The following is an 18,342-nucleotide window of genomic DNA, read 5'->3' on the forward strand; positions in this document are numbered from 1 at the left end:
GCATTTAATAAATATTTGCTGAACTGACACCCCTCAGGTGCTAGGAGTACAGAGCCTGCCTTACCAATATCCTGATTTATCTAATGGAGGTATCTACTTAAGAAATCCTAAATATTATCTTAATATAAGGGGAGCTAGAAGGAGTCAAAGTCAAGCATATTCTTTTTTACAAATAAGGAAATAACACTAGAGAGGGTAAGAGGCTTGTCCAAGATCATATAAGTAGTAATTTTGTTCTTGCTCAGTCATTTCAGTCATACCTAACTCTTCATGACCCCTTTTGGGGTTTTCTTGACAAAGATACTAGAGTGGTTTGCCGTGTCTTTCTCCAGCTCATTTTACAGATGGAGAAACTGAGGCAAACATGGTTAAGTGACTTGCCCAGGGTCACACAGCTAGTAAGTGTCTGAGGCTGGATTTAAATTCAGGTCTTCCGTACTCCAGGCTCAGTGCTCTAACCACTGAGCTACCTAGCTGCCCTTAAGTAGTAATTAGCAGAGTTTAGATTGGAACTCAGGTCTTCTAAATCCGGTAGTTTTCCATCATGACATACTGTACCACTATAAAGAGTGGCCATTCTAAATTAGAATTTCCTACTGATGATGGAACCACTAATTGAAAATAACATATTGCTGTTTTCCATTAGGTCTAATTAGAAGGCATTCTGTGTGAGCGAGCTTCTCGGAGTAGACACACAAAACCCAACGTTGCCCATTTTCCCCGAGCACTATAAATCTGTAGCCTGAATTCAGAGTACCTCTGCCTGAATTTCTGGATGGCTATTTTGTAAGACCACAATTACACACCTGCTTGCACATCCACACAGTATGGCAGTCAAACTTAATGGGGTTATTTACACTGGAGACATTTAAATCTAAACAAAATGAAATACCATCAACAGGAGAGCTATTCTCCAGCACCCCGTTACCCACACCTTTTTAATGCCGTACTCAAAAGCTTGTTTGGCCAAGCGGCCAGGACCATCCACTGTCTTCCCATCGTCATCCGGCCCCCAGCTCGCGCTGTAGATGTCAATGTAATTGGGTCTGATGCCAAGTGACTTCGCTTCCACAACATCTGTTACATCGCCATCTAACATACGAATGCCTAAAAGCACAAAACAACATTAGGAGTTAGTGCTTCACGGCTTTTATGAAAGTGCAGTGATTACAATCAAAGGCCTCTGTGAGCCACTGCGGCACACGGAAAGCCTTACAAAGGCCCAAACAGCTTAAAACAATGACACTGTGTGTACCCTAATGAGTTCCCTAGAATGAATTTCTTTTTTAAAAGTTATTTTGGAAACCTTTCTTCCCTCTCTGCACCGGTGGATTTGTTCCTAGATGTGAAAGAATTAAAACGACACCTCAGGCCACACTGTAAAGTGTTTCTAATATGAGAAAGAAGCAAATAAAGCAAAACAACTTTAAAATTTATAAGGTGGACCGTTTTTTCCCCAACATACTCATGCTGATCCGGTTTTGCCTTTTTTCACCCCCAAACTCACAACTCGTATATCTACAAATGGATGCTAGGATCTTTTAATTATTTCAACTGACATCAATTCTCTACCTGCACCCCCCCCCATTTAAATTCATGAATAATCGAGTCATTGGTTTTTACACCTATAAAATATTAAGCCCTCTCCTCGATGTTCTGGCAGCAGGCCTTTCGTGGAGGGTCCAAGGGGTTACCCACCATATCACTTATATTAGTGTACCTAAGTGGTACAGTGGCTAGGATACTTGAGTTGGAGTCAGGAAGGTCTGAATACAAATCCTGACTCGTAGCTCTGTGATCCTGGGGATCTGTCAACTTCAATTTCCTCATCTGTAAAATCATAGTAGGACTGATATAATATATAAATATAAAATATTATATAAATATAAATTATAATATATAAATTATATAAATATCACATATAAATATATAATAATTATATTATATAATAATAAGATAATAATAGGACTCATAGAACCATTGTGCAGCTCAAATAAGATACGTCAAGTGCTTTAGAAACCTTGAGGTCCTACATAATTGCTAGTTATCATCATCATCATCATCATCATCATCATCAACCATTTGGACCAGGGTGAACTATCAGTATCAAACCTTCTAGGAAGGGCACTCATCCCCATTACTGTCCAAGAAGAAAGATGGCCAGAGGGTGGTGTTCTACCCACATCTCCTGTGCCTGTCATTCCACAGTTGCCTCTTGCCCCACTCATCATTAAAATAGAAAATAAAGATTTTTTTTGGTCCAAACTCAGTAAATCCCTAACCATTCACTTATTCAATCAACAAATCCAACATTTATTAAGTACCTACCATCAAATCAATCAACAATCATTTATTAAAGGCCTACTATATGCTAGGGCACTGGGGGTGCAAAGGCAAAAAGAAAAAGTAACTTCCTTCAAGAAGCTTGTATTTATTGGGGGGACCACTTATGTGTACCTTTATAAGTGAACACCAAATATATATACACTATAATGCAGAATAATTTGTGGAGGGGGACACTAGGAGCTGGGCTCAGGGAAGGCCTCATCTAAGAGGGGCTAGGCTTTGAAGGGAATAGGGATTTGAAGATGTGGCACGTGGTGGAAGTATCTTCTAGAGAGGGTGGGTGACTAGGGTTGCAGCCTGTGTAAAGGCTCAGAGATAGAAGAGGGAATGTTTTGTCTATAAGGAAAAGCCAGTAGAGGCCTGTTTGGTCAAAGAATGCCACTGAAGTTTCTTGTGCAGGGCAGTGACATGGTTAGGCCCATCCTGTAAGAATGTCACTCTGGCAGCTGAGTGGAAGATGGAATGGAGAGGAGGGAAATGAGTCTGGGGGAATAATTAGGGAGCTACTGTAATAATTCCAATGAGAGGTGGGTAGACCATGGTGGAGGAAAGGAGAGAACAGATGCAAGAGATGTGTGGAGGTAGAATAAATACGATACTGGAGTAAATGAGAATAAAGAGTCGATTATGACTTCCAGGTTGTGAAACTTGGGGACTGAAGGGGATAGTGGTGGACTAGACAGAAATAAGAAAGTTAGGAAAAGGGGTGGGTTTGGGATTGGGATTTTTTTAATGAGTTCTGTTTTGGACATACTGAGTTTTAGATGACTAAAAGGCACTCAGTTGTCAATGTCCAATGAGAAGTTAGTGATGGGATATTAGAGCTTGGGCAAGTGGATAAAAGTGGATTTTGGAAGTAGTTGCATGGAGAAAATAACTGAACCCATAAGATCACCAAAAGCAAAGGCATAGAGAGGGATGAGAAGGTCCAGAACAGAATGTCAGGATGCAACCATACCTACAGGGCAGGACACAAATGGTGGTGATCCAGCAAAGGAGACTGAGAAGGATTGATCAGATACATAGAAGAAACAAGAAAGAATCAAGAAAGAACAGTTATGAAAACCCTGAAAGGAGAAATTAGCTAGGCAAAGAGACTGGGCAATAGCATCAAATGCCACAAAAGGGTCAAGAAGGCTGGGCACTAAGATAAGGCTAATGGAGCTGGCCAGTAAGAGTAACTTTGAAGAGAGCAGTTTTGGTTCAGTGACAAGGTCAGAAGCCAGACTTCAAGGAGATAAATGAGTAAGGGAAGAGCTAGTGGAGACAAGGAGCATAGACGTCTTTTTCTAGTAGTTTGGCTATGAAAGGAGGAGAGATGAGAGAATAAAACCTGAGGGAATGGTAGGGTTAAGAGAGAGGTTTTTGTTTTTGCTGTGGCTGTTTTTAAATGATGGAGGAGTCCTAAATTTGCTTGCAGGCAGCAGGGATGAGGAGAAATTAGAGAAAACAATTGGGAGAAGGGAGATTAGGTTCTTGGGGGAGGTGTATGAATGTGATGGAAAAGATGGAAAGGGATGGGATCAAAGGTACATGTTGGCCTTGATCAGGAGATGGGCTGCCTCTTCAGCAGACTGAAGGAGGAGACAAGGGGTTTTGAGATGTTGAATAGAGGAGAAGAGGAAATTCACACTCGGTCAAGTAGAAGGCAGGATATTCTACTGGGAGGGAGGTGGGGCAGGGAGATGTATGAATAAAAATTTTTTCCTATCCATAAGAACCTCGTGATCTTAAGTGATTCAATAGATTGGCCTCCTCAGCAATCTGGGTACCCCACCCAGGTGTTCTGGTGTATACCCCTAACACACCGAGTTCAGATGTGAGATAATGAATTCTTCCATGAAATGAAAATTTAAATTTCAACCCCATATTAGAGTTAATGAGCAAGTATAAATGTTTTAAGAGGTATTTAGCCTAAAATAGCTTATTTCACTGGTAAAATGTTAAAATTTCTTAAACCTTCTGTCTTGCAGGAGGACTAATTAGCCTAGAAAGTGAAGACAGCAATATAAGGGTATTAGTGAGGCAGGCATATGCACTGTCACCAGAACGGAAAAGGATGCATCAGTGGCAGTATAACAGATAGAGTAATGGATCTGAAATCAGAAGACCTGATTCTAAATTCCAGCTCTGTTAAACTATTTATCTATGCAAGCATGGTCAAGTCACTTAGCATCTCTAGCCCTCAGTTTCTGTATCTAATGAAAGTTCCTTTTAGCTTTCAATCCTCTTTGAATCACTAAGAGCCTAGACTTAGCTCTGGCTAAACAGTGGTCTCCAAACTTCTTGGACCACATAGCCCCACTAGTAAAATGTTTTTGAGCAAATATCCCAAGAATGTGGATATTTGCTTATTTATAAATGATATGCCATAGTACTGAAGTAGTAATTGTTTATATTATAAAATTTACATACACAAAAAAGAAATTGAAAAGGATGAAACAAACATGAAATAACATTTGATTCTAGAATCAATAGGTTGCTTCTGGAGCTTATTGACAATTGGAGTGATTCAGTCAGACCTTTACTTCAGGAAAATAACTTTGGGAGATGGATTGGAGTGGAGAGAGATGAGGCAGAGAGACTAATTAGAAAGCCATTGCAAAAGTCTAAACAAGAGCCAATTAGGTCCAGGACTAGGGTGGTGGCTATGGTAAGTAGAGAGAAGAAAAGGTGCTAGACATTTGGTCTTGGTAACAACAAGATCTGGCAACTGATTGGATAGGTAAAGTGAAAGAGATCAAGGAACCAAAGATGGTGCTGTGGTGGAAGACTTAGGTGACATGATGGCACACTGAACAGAAATAAGGAAGTACAGAAGAGAGTTGGGTTGGGGAGGAGGGGGAACAATGCAATGAGATCAGTAACTCAAATTGCAACTTTTTCATACCTGCTCATTCTATGGGACTCATTGAGTACCATTCAAAAGGTAGGGTGAAGCTCTTACCTCAGGACCCCAGAATGCAAAGCTGGCCCTTCAAGGAATGACCTAGGTAATTTAGAGGGTAGAGGATATAGGTATGTTGTATTGTGTGGGGGGGGGGTGCGGATTTTTCTGATAACACTGCATGGTTTCTGCCCTGGGCAGTGCTTAAGTTGTAACTGCACTAACAAGGGGAGTCTGGGTTCAGAATGGGGGGTTGTAGCAAAAGTTTACACAGGGCTGGTGGAAGCGGGGACCAAAAATGGGGAAATGCTGAGGAACAAGACTAGGTGTGGATTTGTTGGAGATAAGTCCCATAAATAACTATGAGGGGAAGGGAGGGATGTGACCAATCTTCCCACCTTCTCATTGGTTGGTTCCCATACCCCTTGGGGAAAGGTTATATATCCCCAGCAAGGTCTAGCACAGCCCCTACTTTGGAGATCATTCCCTGGAGGATATACTTAGCTTTCTGCAATAACCAAGTTCCTGAGAAATTATCTGTTAATTAAATCCTATTTTCTCATTGACTTAAATTATTATTCTAGAGATGCTCTATCTTCATTTCTGATTGATATTCAATTGGCTGTAATCCCTAACACATTAGTTTTTACATCCATCAGCCCTCTAGCCACACTGTCAAGTTGTAGTTAATGGTTTGTAAAAGAACATTTAAATGGATTTTGTGTAGAAGATACTTGCTATTTAAAGAATTCCCCAAATTCATTTTATAAAAAGAATAAAGAACTCCCTAAACTTATCAACTTTGGAAATTCACATTTTCCTAGGTATTTCTTAAATGAAACATGCTATAATGCTTTAGAAATATATCTATAACTTCTTGTGCTAGGTTCTCCCAGCCAGTGAGGTGATTGACTGGTCCATGGAAATACTGACAGCATCTTGATCCAGGGAATCCAGTAAAACATAGGTCAGAGTGACTGGAACATAAGTATATCCAGACACCACTCACAGGTCTCAATTCCTGGGCTCTCTGAGTGAAAAATTCAAATGGATGGTAATGTTACTTGAAATGAATTGTGAGTAAAAAAACTATAGCAAAATAATACCCAAGGCCAAGGACAGGGAGACGTCATAAGTTCAACAACAGTGCCATGGGCCATTGGAAAGGTGTCAGCCAAATTGCTCATGACTTGTGATTGAGGAGCAAGCTGAACCCATTAGAAGAATAATCTTTTTATAGCTTGGAGGCCTTGAAAGAAAAGAAACAGGGCAAATAAATTTAACTTCAGGATCATCATTTTTCCTCCTAGTACCCAGACATTTCCTTACCATTTTGGGAACTGATTTCAGACTCCTGCTACCTTGAGCATCTGGGCTCAGATGGTTAGTCAGTTAGTCTATTAAAAGTTAATTCCATTTTTTCAGGTTATTAAGACGATAGTGCCACATTTGATACTGCTTCCTCAGTTATCTGATCCACAGGAAACTTCCATTAACTCTGAAAGGAGAGCCCTGTCTGCTCTTATTTGTACTGAATCCTACCCCATGATTAGGGGTAATTAAGAGAGCTCCAAGAAAAGAACCCTCTTGGAGAAAGAAAGCTTGGTCCAATATCTGATTTAGGTGTGATGATTGTTCAATTGAGAGTTCCGAGGATAACCACATAGTAGGTTGGGGGAGGTGGGTAGGTCATGAAGAATACATTTTGAAAGCGAGCAGTAGGTGTCGGTGACACAGCAAGTTTCTCTCATATGACTTCTCTGCCTGAGACAGACAGCTGTGGGTCCAGAAACTTTTCATATCAATTATAATGCTCTAGATATTTGCAATTTTACTTATTTTCCCTTTGACACATAGAATGATGCTTGCCATATTATCCAACTAGGTTCGTAAGAACACTGGATAGGATCATAGATTTAGAGATGAAAGAGACTTTAGAGATCATTGAATCCCGATTTCCTCTTTTTACAAATAATAATAATAATAGCATTTATATAGCTCTTTAAGGTTTGTAAAGCATGTTATGACTGTTATCTCATTTGGTCCTAACGACAAACTTGTGAAGTGTTGCTGTTCAGTTGTTTCAGTTGTGTCTGACTCTTTGTGACCCCACTTGGGATTTTCTTGGCAGAGATACTGGAGTGGTTTGCCATTTCCTTCTCTAGCTAATTTTACATATGAGAAAACAGGCAAACAGGGTTAAGTGACTTGCCCAAGGTCACACAGCTAGTAAGTGTCTGAGGCCAGACTTGAACTCAGGAAGATGAGTCTGACTCTAGGCCTGGCACTCTATCTACTGCACTACCTAGCTGCCCCTATCTGCATTTTACAGATAAGGAAACTGAGGTACAGAGAAGTTAAGTGATCTGCCCAATGTCACACAGTCATTAAGTGCGTGATATACAATTTGAAGTCAGGTCTTCTGGATTTTAAGTTCAGTGCTGCCTAACTGCCTAAGCCTGGAAAAGAATAATTTTGAACTCTTCACTCTATCCATCCTATCCTCTCTTTCCTCCAAGATAAATCCATTCTGGGTTGAGAGAATTCCAGGGTAGTCATGTTAGTCTGGATTTCCACACTCACTAAATCCTCTTTTTATGAAGAGACTGAAAAGCACAGCTACTATTCACACGACTCCCACAAAGGTCGCAAATAGACCACCAAATCTATCTTAGATTGTATGGCTCCCCAAACAGTGTCTCTAGCAGGCAGAGTATTACAAATCCACTGTCTTCAATCTTCTTGTATAAAGATATGCAATCTGTCAAAGAAAAAATTTCAGAAGAGGAGCTTATATATAGACCAGTCAATCTATAGATTACCCAGGCCTAATTCTAAATTTCTTGTTATAAAGAGCCACTTTGATGATTTTAAAACCTCCATGTCTATGAACCATGCATTTTTGTTATAATGCATAATTTTTGAACAGGAACAAATAGCTTTCAAGAAACATCTAAAAATATATAGAAATAAAAGACTCAGGCAATTTACAAATATCTGCCTCTCATCATCATTTTTAAAAGTCTGACTGATGCACTCTAAAGCATAATTTATTTGGATTTTAATGAAGCATATATTTTCACAAACAACACTGACAAGCTGCCTAAAGAAAAGATAAATACTTTCAGAGCAAACCTGCTGTTCCCATATTAGTCATTTGTGTTTCAAATGATCAGAGAGTGACAAATGGAAGAAAAATAATAATTGCTTCTTTAATGAAAGACCATTTCTTATACATTTTAGGTTCAAAAATAATTTGGACAAATCATTTTGGTTGCAAATTGACTTGATGTTGTTGCCTCGGTGAAAGATTCTTTTCAAGGTGACAGGTGTAGAGCTTACCAGCATGGTACTGTAGCTATAATTCAAAAGTGAAATCCTAGAGACAACTTTTGTGGGGCAAAAATATAGCCATTACGTTATGTGGAAGATGGCACTTCAGAGCAACCCATTACTTTGTGTCTCTGGCTGATTTTCATTGAGGAAACCTAGGGTGGTATTAAGGCAGATTCTTTCTCAATAGTTTCCTGACAGGCAGGTAAGTGGCACAGTAGATAGAGCACCAGACCTGGAGTCAGAAAGACCTAAGTTCAAATCCAGCCTCAGACACTTACTAGCTGTGGGACCCTGGGCAAATCACTTAACCCTGTTTGCCTCAGTTCCCTCATCTGTCAAATGGCAAACCACTCCAGTATCTTTGCAAAAAAAAAAAAAAACCAAACAAACCCAAATGGGGTCATGAAGAGTCAGAGACAACTGAAACAAATGAACAAAAATTCCAAATCAGTTAATCGATTAACAAACATTTATTAAGTGCCTCTTATGTGCCAGACGCTGTACTAAGTGCTGGTGATACAGAAAGAGGCAAAAACCAGTTACTGCCTTCAAGAAGCTTACCATCTAAATCCAGTGCTCCCACATGACAACTATTTTTTTTTCTTTCCTGAAAACTTTCTGGGAAAATTAAAACTCAAAAACAATAAAAAGGAAGAGGGAGGCCAAAGAATTTCCTCTAATAAAAGCTTGAAAGTACAGACAGTAAGGAATTTCATGGAAGGGGGGAAAATGCCAGACCCATTTTTTTGTTTATTGAGTTGTAATGTATTTTGCCCACAGCTAGGGGAAAGTAATGCAAGAGCAATGAATAGTGGCAAATAAAATTAGAGTGTTGCTTTTGGAGTGTGACAAATAGGCCTCCCCCAACAACTTTTGCTCATTAATCCCGAGTTCATTTTAGTAAATTCTCTGAGAATAGCTCTTCAGTGAGAACTACAGTAGGTTCTGCTCATGATCAGCAGCTCTACGTAAAGTGAGTTTTGGTTGTTTTTTTTTTCCCTATGAAGTTGCTTAGAAACGTTACAAATCTAAGGGTTTTTGTCAGCTTTTATTGTTGCTAGAGACAAAGTGATCTCATTTCCTCTAAATATGCACACACATCACAACACTCATTTGAAAAGGCAAATTAAAAAAGGGGCCATAGCTGTGGCTTCCAAACCTGTCAGGGGATATTTGCATTCATATTTGTTATATGAAACGCCTGGGAGATAAGCTGTTACCCAGTCATAAATTAGAGCTGGAGGAAGCTTCTTGCTCTTCATGCCTTCCTCTAGCTGGTTACCACATCACCTCTTTCCAAAGAAGAAATAGTAACTGGAATTAGTTCACCACTATAAAGTACATTACATTAGCATTGAACCATTTGGTCAACTTGTTCTCAAGGAAGAAGTATGGCATGGTAGACAGGGTTAGCTTCAGAGTCAGGAGGACCTGGGTTCAAGTCCCACTTCTGACACGTTGACCCTGGGCAAGTCATTTAGTCTGTCATCATCTCAGAGAGCTCATTCCTTAAGATTATCAAGTTATAGATGTAAACCTTCATTGGCAGAGGGAGTTAGATATGACTCCTACATCGATGAAATCACAGGTACAAAGAAACAAAAATCTTCACAATGTCAAGTGAAATCAAGTAAAACTCCTTAGATCCCCTGTTGTGAAAAGGGAGGATATGGACAGGAGTCACACAGGATGGGGCTAGTCTAGATGGGTTGCAATCTGCATGGCTGGAGGAAATACCAACATGGATGAGATGGCCTATGTATTTAAATACTGAGTACAGATGGAATGCCTTCTAATGAGGTCCTCTGGACACTTAACTTTCTCTAGTGAGGTCTGAGACAAATATATTTTTTAGGCAGCTTGGTGGTATAGTGGATAGACTTGATATGGAGTCAGGAAGATATGAGTTCAAATCTAGCCTCAGATAAGCATTAGCTGGACAAGGTATGCCTCAATTCCCCAACTGTAAAATGGCAAGAATAGTAAGAATGGTGCCTTTCTTTCAGTATTGTTGTGAGGCTCAAATGAAGATAATATTTGAAAAGTGATTTGCAAACCTTAAAGCTCCATGTAAATGCTATCATATGACAATAATATAATATAATAAATTATTACCTTATAATATATTTTGCTCTATGGTGACTAGCTTAATGTAATATATAATGTAATATAATATGTAATTAATATAATATATAATTAATATATTATTATAGGTTCATAAGATCATAGATTTAGAACTGGATAGAACCTCAGAGACCATTTAGTTCAACCTCTTTATTTTACAATTTAGGAACCTGAGCCCAATAGAGATAAAGTTACTTGTCCAAGGTCACATAGGTAGTAAGTGGCAATGTCACACTTTGAGGCTGTGTTCTCTGACCCCACACCCTGCCCTCTTTCTGCTGTATCATGGATTTGATGTATCTGAATGTCAGCTTCCTCATCCGAAAAATGAGACGGCTGGATTCTATAAGCAACCTTAGAGCTCTGACATTCACTGCTTTTACGTACATACGTTTATGGTGATGTAGTAGGAAAAATGCTAGGCTTGGAAATAAAAGGCCTGAGTTTGTCTCAATTCTGACACTTTGGGGCTTTTGACAGATCATTTAACCTTACTGAGCCTTGCACCAGAGAGAACTATATCACTAATGTCCACCCCACGGGGCTATTGTATGGAAATGCCTTTTCAAGTTGTATGGCACTATACAAATTTGAGTTACTATTGCAAACGACCTATTTCTTCACCGAGCAACCTTCTCCAAGGCAGGAATTACATACCTTTTAAATACAATCAGCCTTTCTATGGTAGAAATTTTTTTTAAAGTTTGTTGAACTGATATTAAGAAAAGCACAGAGCTACAAACCAGCATCGTATATTGTTATATAGCCTGAGATCATATTCATTCAGTATCCTGGACTTCAAGTTTGAATGAATGAATGGAGGGGAAAAGTATTTAGTAAGCACTTACAGTGTACCAAGCACTGTGCTATTCACTGGGGATACAAATAGAAAGAGAAGACAGCTCTTGTTCCTGAGTAGTTTACATTCTAACGAGAGAGACGACACATGCAGAAGTTTTTGGCTGCAAGTCAGATGGAGAGGTCCCATGACTCTTGGGGTATAGCGGTGAAGCAGATGCTACCGCATTATCTTCAACATCACTTCCACTGATGAAATCACGTTTCTGGTGTTGAGCCATTTGACCCACCAAGTACTATCATGGCAACCCCCTCTTTTTTTCTGGATCTTCAGTAGCTATGGCTCCCACAGAAGCAGGTACCAGGCACCATTTCCATGAAGGTTGTTTCCCATTATGATGGCTACAAAGGTTGGGCCTAAAAATAGGACCCAAAGTCTGGGGGATCCTGCCACTCCTGAGGCTCTTGGGATTACCTGCCAATTGGTGTTGGCAAAGGTGATCCCTTCTACACAGTGGTTTTTTTTCCTTGTTGATGGCTGCAGGGCCTGGGCTGGAAGCAGGACCTACTATCTCTATCTGGGTCTGAGAAGAGGGGGTAGTTCAATACCAAGAGATCCTGAGGGACCACAACATGAACATAACTAATATAATGATTTGGATTATCTGCACTACTCATGCAAATATGGTCTAGATCAATCTACTGAAAAATCCAGAAGTAGATGGCAGTGGCAGCACCCATTTCATGCTGAAATCTAAATTTGACCTTGCACTCAATTGATATCCCCAGTGAGGTGGGTTTTTATCCTTGGTCCCAAAGCTAAATTTCCATATTTCACTTGCACCAAAGAATACAAGGTAGGAGCATCCAGACAAGAGTGAAGAACTGCCCAGGTAAGAGAACAAAAAAGAAGTAAGACTCTAGAAGAATGAAAATCAAAGCAGAAGTACCTTGGGTTGACACAAGGCTCTTATCTATTTACGGCAACTCAGAATCCAGAAACGAGTAATGAAAAGAAGACAGCAAGCAAACCTTTCGCTTGTTAGTGCTAGCTTCTAAATTGGCATCATAAATAAATTTGCTTAATCTCAGAAACCTTTCAACATATTTTAATCCCCATTACTGCTGAAAATGCACTTGGTAGCTGTTGAAATTAATCTGTAGCTTAAAATCTTCCCTTAAAATACTCAAAAGTCTGAACTGGTTAATGAAAATACTAATGAGACTGAATTCTGTAAATTCAAAATTAGCATAATTAGCCAATTTACCAGCACAGATTAATTTGGCTATTATGTACTTAACATTTTCATGTTTATGAAAAGGGGGGGAAATGATTAAGCTTCCCACACAAAATATTGAGCATTTACTGGAAAGTGGTGCTTGGTGTTTACTTTTCCTTCCGAGAAAAAATAGTAAACATAAACAAGAAAAATGCATATTCTTAATCGAAATGTGTAGAGGAGAGGAGATTCTGGAAATAGTCCCTATTTTATCCTCCAGGTGAGTCTCCCAGTTAATGAGACAAATACAAGCAGAGTATACCCATGTGACAAAGCATTTGGCTTCAAAATTTCAGTTCAGTAAAAAATACTAGCATCTCTATCCTGCCTTGGCCTCTATGTTATGTTGCCATGCACATTAAAGAGAGCAACTTAATTCTCTTTCCCCCCTGAACAGCTTTTTTATCAAAAGTCAAAGAAGACCCCTTTGACTTTGCATATTGGGAAATAGACCAGAAAAACAGAATACTTTCAATAGGTTATGCTTATAGGAAATCCTATTTCTATAGAGCTTTGAGGTTTATAATAGTACTTCTTAACAATCCTAGGTTAGCAATGTAAGTATTATCATTCTGATTTTATAGATGAAGAGGGTTAAGTGATAGAGGTCAGATAGGTTACAGGATCACAGGATTTAGGGTTAGAAGAGAACTCATTTTATAAAAGAGGAAACTAATTTTATAGATGAGGACACAGGCTCAGAGAGGTTATGTTACTTGTCACCCAAGTAGTAAGTAGCACATTTTGAGAATTCAAAAGCAGATCCTCCAACATCTAGAGTTCTTTCCACTACTGCTACTGCTTACTAATATGAAGAAAGTTAAGGGCAAGTTGTGATACAGCAAAAAAGGAGCCCTGGATTCGAGGGGAATGGTGGGTTCAAATCCTACCTCTAATGCTTAATACCTGTGTATTAAGCACTTAGGCAAGTTACCTAACCTCCTTAGGTCTGTTTCCTTGTCTGTAAAATGAGAGAGGGAGGTTAGACTAGAGGATCTCTGAGGTCTTTTCTAGTTTTAATTTTAGGATTCTATGAACCTCCTCTGGAGTAGTTACTTGTCACAGTGACATGAGCCTTAACTGGATAAGAAAGGAGGTTGGATGATGAGGCTGGTAATGTCCAGTAGGATTCTGACACTCCCTTGGCTTTGGAGTGAGCAGGTATGAGAAGTGTTAGAAGGGGGTCCTTGCAAAATCAGAGAAAGGGAAAATTTGCTTACATAATAGTAGATTAGGAAAGGGACTCAGTGCTAATAAGTGAAAGACTGACTTACTAGATTCTTTTTATTACTGTCTTCTGGGTTTGGAGTCATGCTAAACAGACTGGAGTCTTATGAGAACCCAAACAGGAACACTGAGGTGATTCTAATTCAATTTTCATTCTTCTAGAGATCTAGATTCAACTTGCTCTTCTAATTGAAAAGTTCTTTTCCTTTGAGAGGTTGCCCTTACCTTGTGTGCTTTGGTACAGGGCAACTTTTAGCCTAGAACCAGGAATGAAGTCATTGCACTCAGGAGCAGCGCTGACATCAGCTCCAGCCAATGGGACAGCATTAGTGTGTTTCTGGTTTCCCCAGTGGCATGCCAACACATATGCACCAGCTAGTTAGTCCATTGGCCAAGAGCAAATCAATGAATGGCATTGGACTACTCAAAAGTTTGGGAAGAGGGGGAAAGGGATAACTGGACAAATGAACAGCCCATTTTCCCCAAGAATGTAACTGGCTGATTTCGTCTAGCCCTGCTTTTGCCACCCCTCACTTCCCTTTACAAACACTACCTTCCTATGTAGAACTGATTGAACAGAAAACTCCTATTCCTCACAAAAGCCTTCACCCACAGTAGCTCAGATGCCAAATTTAAAAGTGATCAGTGAATGTCACTGCACTGTCGCACCCAACATGATGCAAACAAGAAACAGGTCACATGCCAAGGGGAGAAATGGCATCTTTCAGAGGGGTATTGGGAGGAGATAGATTAGTAAATCCTTCAAGCACTACAGAGAGGGAAGTCATTATTATTATTTTCATGGGAGATGCCAGGGAGAGACAAATAGGAAAACAGGAGGAATGAAATTAGCAAGGGAAAAGGGGGAAAGGACAAAACAATTAAGAATTCAAAGGAAATGAGAGAATTAAATGGGAGGAAAGAAGAGTCAGAATAATATGCACCCTTCTCTTTTTTTAGGTCTCTGTGTTATTTTCTCTATCAAGGAGGAGAGAATTAGTCTTTGATTTTTACATTAGAGGGGGGGAAAAAAGGTCAGTGGATGCAAAAAGGGAATGTGAATTCTGTAAACAGAAGGGTGCAGACAGGTTACCATCAAAGCCTCCTTTGAGTTCAAATGCCCTGGGCACACTTTGGACTCATAGAATGGTAGACCTGGAAGGCACTTGGAAGGTCATCTAGTTCAATGTCCCTATGTGACAGATGAGGAACCTAAGGCCCAGAAAAATGAGCTGATTTGCCTGTAACAGGATAGTGGTACAATCCATCTAATGTTTTTACCACTAACCAACTGTGGCCTTTGAGTTAAAACCAGAAGGCAAATACTTGGATGCCGATTCATTCCTAGGCTCCTGGAAAATGAAATTCAGGCAGAGATGTTGCAGCTTCTAACACAATTTCCAGTTTCACTAACATTACCAGCATCACCAATAGTAATATATGTATTTTGTAGCAACTTTATTTCTCAATGACTTCTGTAAGCAGAATGACCAGCCTCGACCTTACAAGTGAAAAATGGGAGGTTGGAAGATATGACAAACTCAGAGTCAGACTTTTAATTCCCTACACCTTTGTCATATGGTTCTCTCATATTTCAGAACACTAAGAACCAATATTACTTAATGAAGTGGATGGGACGTGGAAAGTAGTTTCAGTCATCAAGCAGCAAGAATATCTGGTAGAAGTCATTATAAACGATTAAGAATTATAGCTTATTACTAACAAGGTAAACAGGGAGAATCACTATGAAGAAATCTAAAGTAAAGAAGTTGTGAATGATGATAATGATCTACCAAATATCCCATTGAGAAAGATAAGCAGGCTGTCATGGAAAAGAAAGTCTCATGACTCTCTGACCACTCCTTTTGTTCCTTCTGCTGACTCTACATCCTCCTCCTTCCCCAAGGTTTTATTTTTGGCCCTCTTCTTGCTCTATACTGTCTCCTGGGGTGATCTCATCCATTCCCATGGCTTCAATTATCACCTCTATGCAGATCACTGTCAGACCTGTATCTCCACCCTCAGCTTCTCACCAGAGTCCCAGTCCTATATTCCTAACTGCCTACTGGCTGACTCTCCCTGGATGTTCTGCTGGTCCTTCAAACTAAATGTGTCTTAAACTGAACTCATCCTCTCTTTCCCTCTAAATCTTCCCCTCCCTTCTGTTCTCTATTTCTATTATGCCACTGCTATCCTCCCAGGCTCCCAGGCTGGGTAACCTTGAAGTCATTCCTGATTCTTTACCCTCCCTCCACACATCTAATCCTGTTGTTCCTAATTCCAAACTATCCCTGGCATCCAGCCTTTCCCCTCCACTCCCACTGCAAACACCCCAGTTCAGGCCCTAATCTTCTTCCTACCTACAGTCTATTCTCTCTTCAAGACATCCATCACATGGCTACCTAGGTCATCTTTCTAAAGTACCACTCCTTCTTTGGAAAAAGAGCCAGAAGGGATTGTTGAACAGTCCTGAGAGAAGTGTGATACATTGGACAGAGATCTGGCCTTAATGACAGAATGATCTGGGTCCAAGTCCTATATCTGACATATACTGGCTGTATGACCCTGGGAATCATTTAACCTCTCAGTGTCCCTGAGAGCTTTCTAAGTCTATAAGCTGCAGAACAGCCACATATATGTATTGGTAGAGTATCCTCATTGGGTAGCTCCCTAAATCAATGAGATCACAGGTCCAAACCATAAAAAAGATACCACTATGTTTGTCGCTCTTTACTCAAAAACATTCCATGGCTGCCTGTTGCCTACCAAATAAAATCCTAACTCTGCAATTTGAGGTTCTCCACAATCTGGCTCCAACCTATAATAATAACAAAAATAACTATAATTGCTAAATTATACAGGGTGTCCCAAAAGAATTAGTGCAATTTTAGGCTATTAAAGTTTAATTGCTTTGTTATATGTATACATATATTTGTGTGTGTGCATGTGTGTACACACACATCTCTATTAAATGCTACACTGGGTGTCTCAGAAGAATTAGAGCAGTTTTAATCTATGGGGCTCTAATAGCATAAGACTGCACTAATTCTTTTGGGACACTGTATAGTATTTAATAGAAGCTCTGTGTGTGTGTGTGTGTGTGCGTGTGCGTGTGCGCGTGTGCATGTGTGTGTCTGTGTAAGAGCTATTAAGCTGTAATAGCTTAAAATGGAACTAGTTCTTTTGGGATACTGTATACTATTTGTTAACAGAAATGTGTGTGTGTTCATACACACACAAACACACACACAAGCTGTTGAACTCTAAAAGCTTAAAACTTCACTAAATCTTTTGGGACACCCCGTATAGCATTTGGGGTGTGTGTGCCAGCACACACGTGCACATTTCTATTAACAAATGCTACACAGGGTGTCCCAAAAGAATTAGAGCAGTTTAAAGCTATTAGAGGTCAATAGCTCATCTGCGTGCGCGTGCGCGCGCGCACACACACACACACACACACGAGCTATTAAGCTCCAATAGCTTAAAATGGCATTAATTCTTTTGGGACCTCCTGTATAGCATTTGTAAAGTACTTTGAGTACATTGTGTTTACTCAGTCTTCACAACAACCTCATGGAGATACTATTGATAAAATTATCCTCACTTTACAGATGAGGACACATTCTCAGAAGAATGAAGTGACTTTCTCAGGGTTCAGAATGTCACCCTCCATCTCTGTCTATTGAAGTCTAAACTCAGTTGACAATTCTTCCATGAGGAGTATTGACATCATTCGTCCCCCTTCCCCTCACATGAAACTGGGCTGTCCCCGCTTCAAGTTTCTTATAGCCTTTGACTCGATCTCTGTGTTGACTTTCTCTCACTCTCCTATATCATGTTTGTCCTACTACCCATAAACTCATAGACTCCTCAACTGCAGAGTCTGGGCTAATTCTAGCCTTGTATGGGTATTGTGCCTAACACAATGTCTTGGAGGCAGCAGATGCTCATTGTTTGTTAAACTGAAGGACTTAGAAGGAATATTAAAAATGACACAAAGTTCAGTGATTGCTCCCCAATTCCATGACAGTTCAACAGATAGCACACAAGCTTGAGGGCTTGAATAGAAAACATTTAATTTGAGAGATACATAGATTAAGTTTAGAGGCCTAGACAAAATCCAAGGTATATCTCTCTGTCACATGGATCTGGCCTCATGGGAATAAGGTTTCAGAATAAAATCATACTTTTTGAGTTTCATCAAATACGTACTAGAACGATTTTGCTGTATGAGTCAATGAATGAAAATATATTTTTTTCCGGAGTGTACTATTTGCCAAGCCTTAAGGGTAGAATACAAAGGCAAGACAATCTCTGCCCTCAAGAAGCTTATATTCTAAA

General features: G+C 39.7%; 1 protein-coding gene across 4 annotated transcripts in view; it reads right to left on the reverse strand.

The window, feature by feature from the left end:
- The window catches only part of PCSK6 (proprotein convertase subtilisin/kexin type 6), a 256,959-nt gene that overhangs the window by 152,398 nt on the left and 86,219 nt on the right, over nucleotides 1-18,342 (reverse strand). For all 4 annotated transcript variants that reach the window (XR_005008948.1, XM_036735030.1, XM_036735031.1 and 1 more), the window contains exon 7: nucleotides 935-1,107. Coding sequence is in view for 3 of the 4 variants with exons in the window: in XM_036735030.1 (XP_036590925.1) it covers nucleotides 935-1,107 (173 nt within the window). In the remaining variant the exon portion in view is untranslated. The remainder of the gene's footprint in view (nucleotides 1-934; nucleotides 1,108-18,342) is intronic.

The sequence above is a fragment of the Trichosurus vulpecula genome, chromosome 8 (genome assembly GCF_011100635.1).
Source record: "Trichosurus vulpecula isolate mTriVul1 chromosome 8, mTriVul1.pri, whole genome shotgun sequence".
NCBI lineage: Eukaryota > Metazoa > Chordata > Mammalia > Diprotodontia > Phalangeridae > Trichosurus > Trichosurus vulpecula.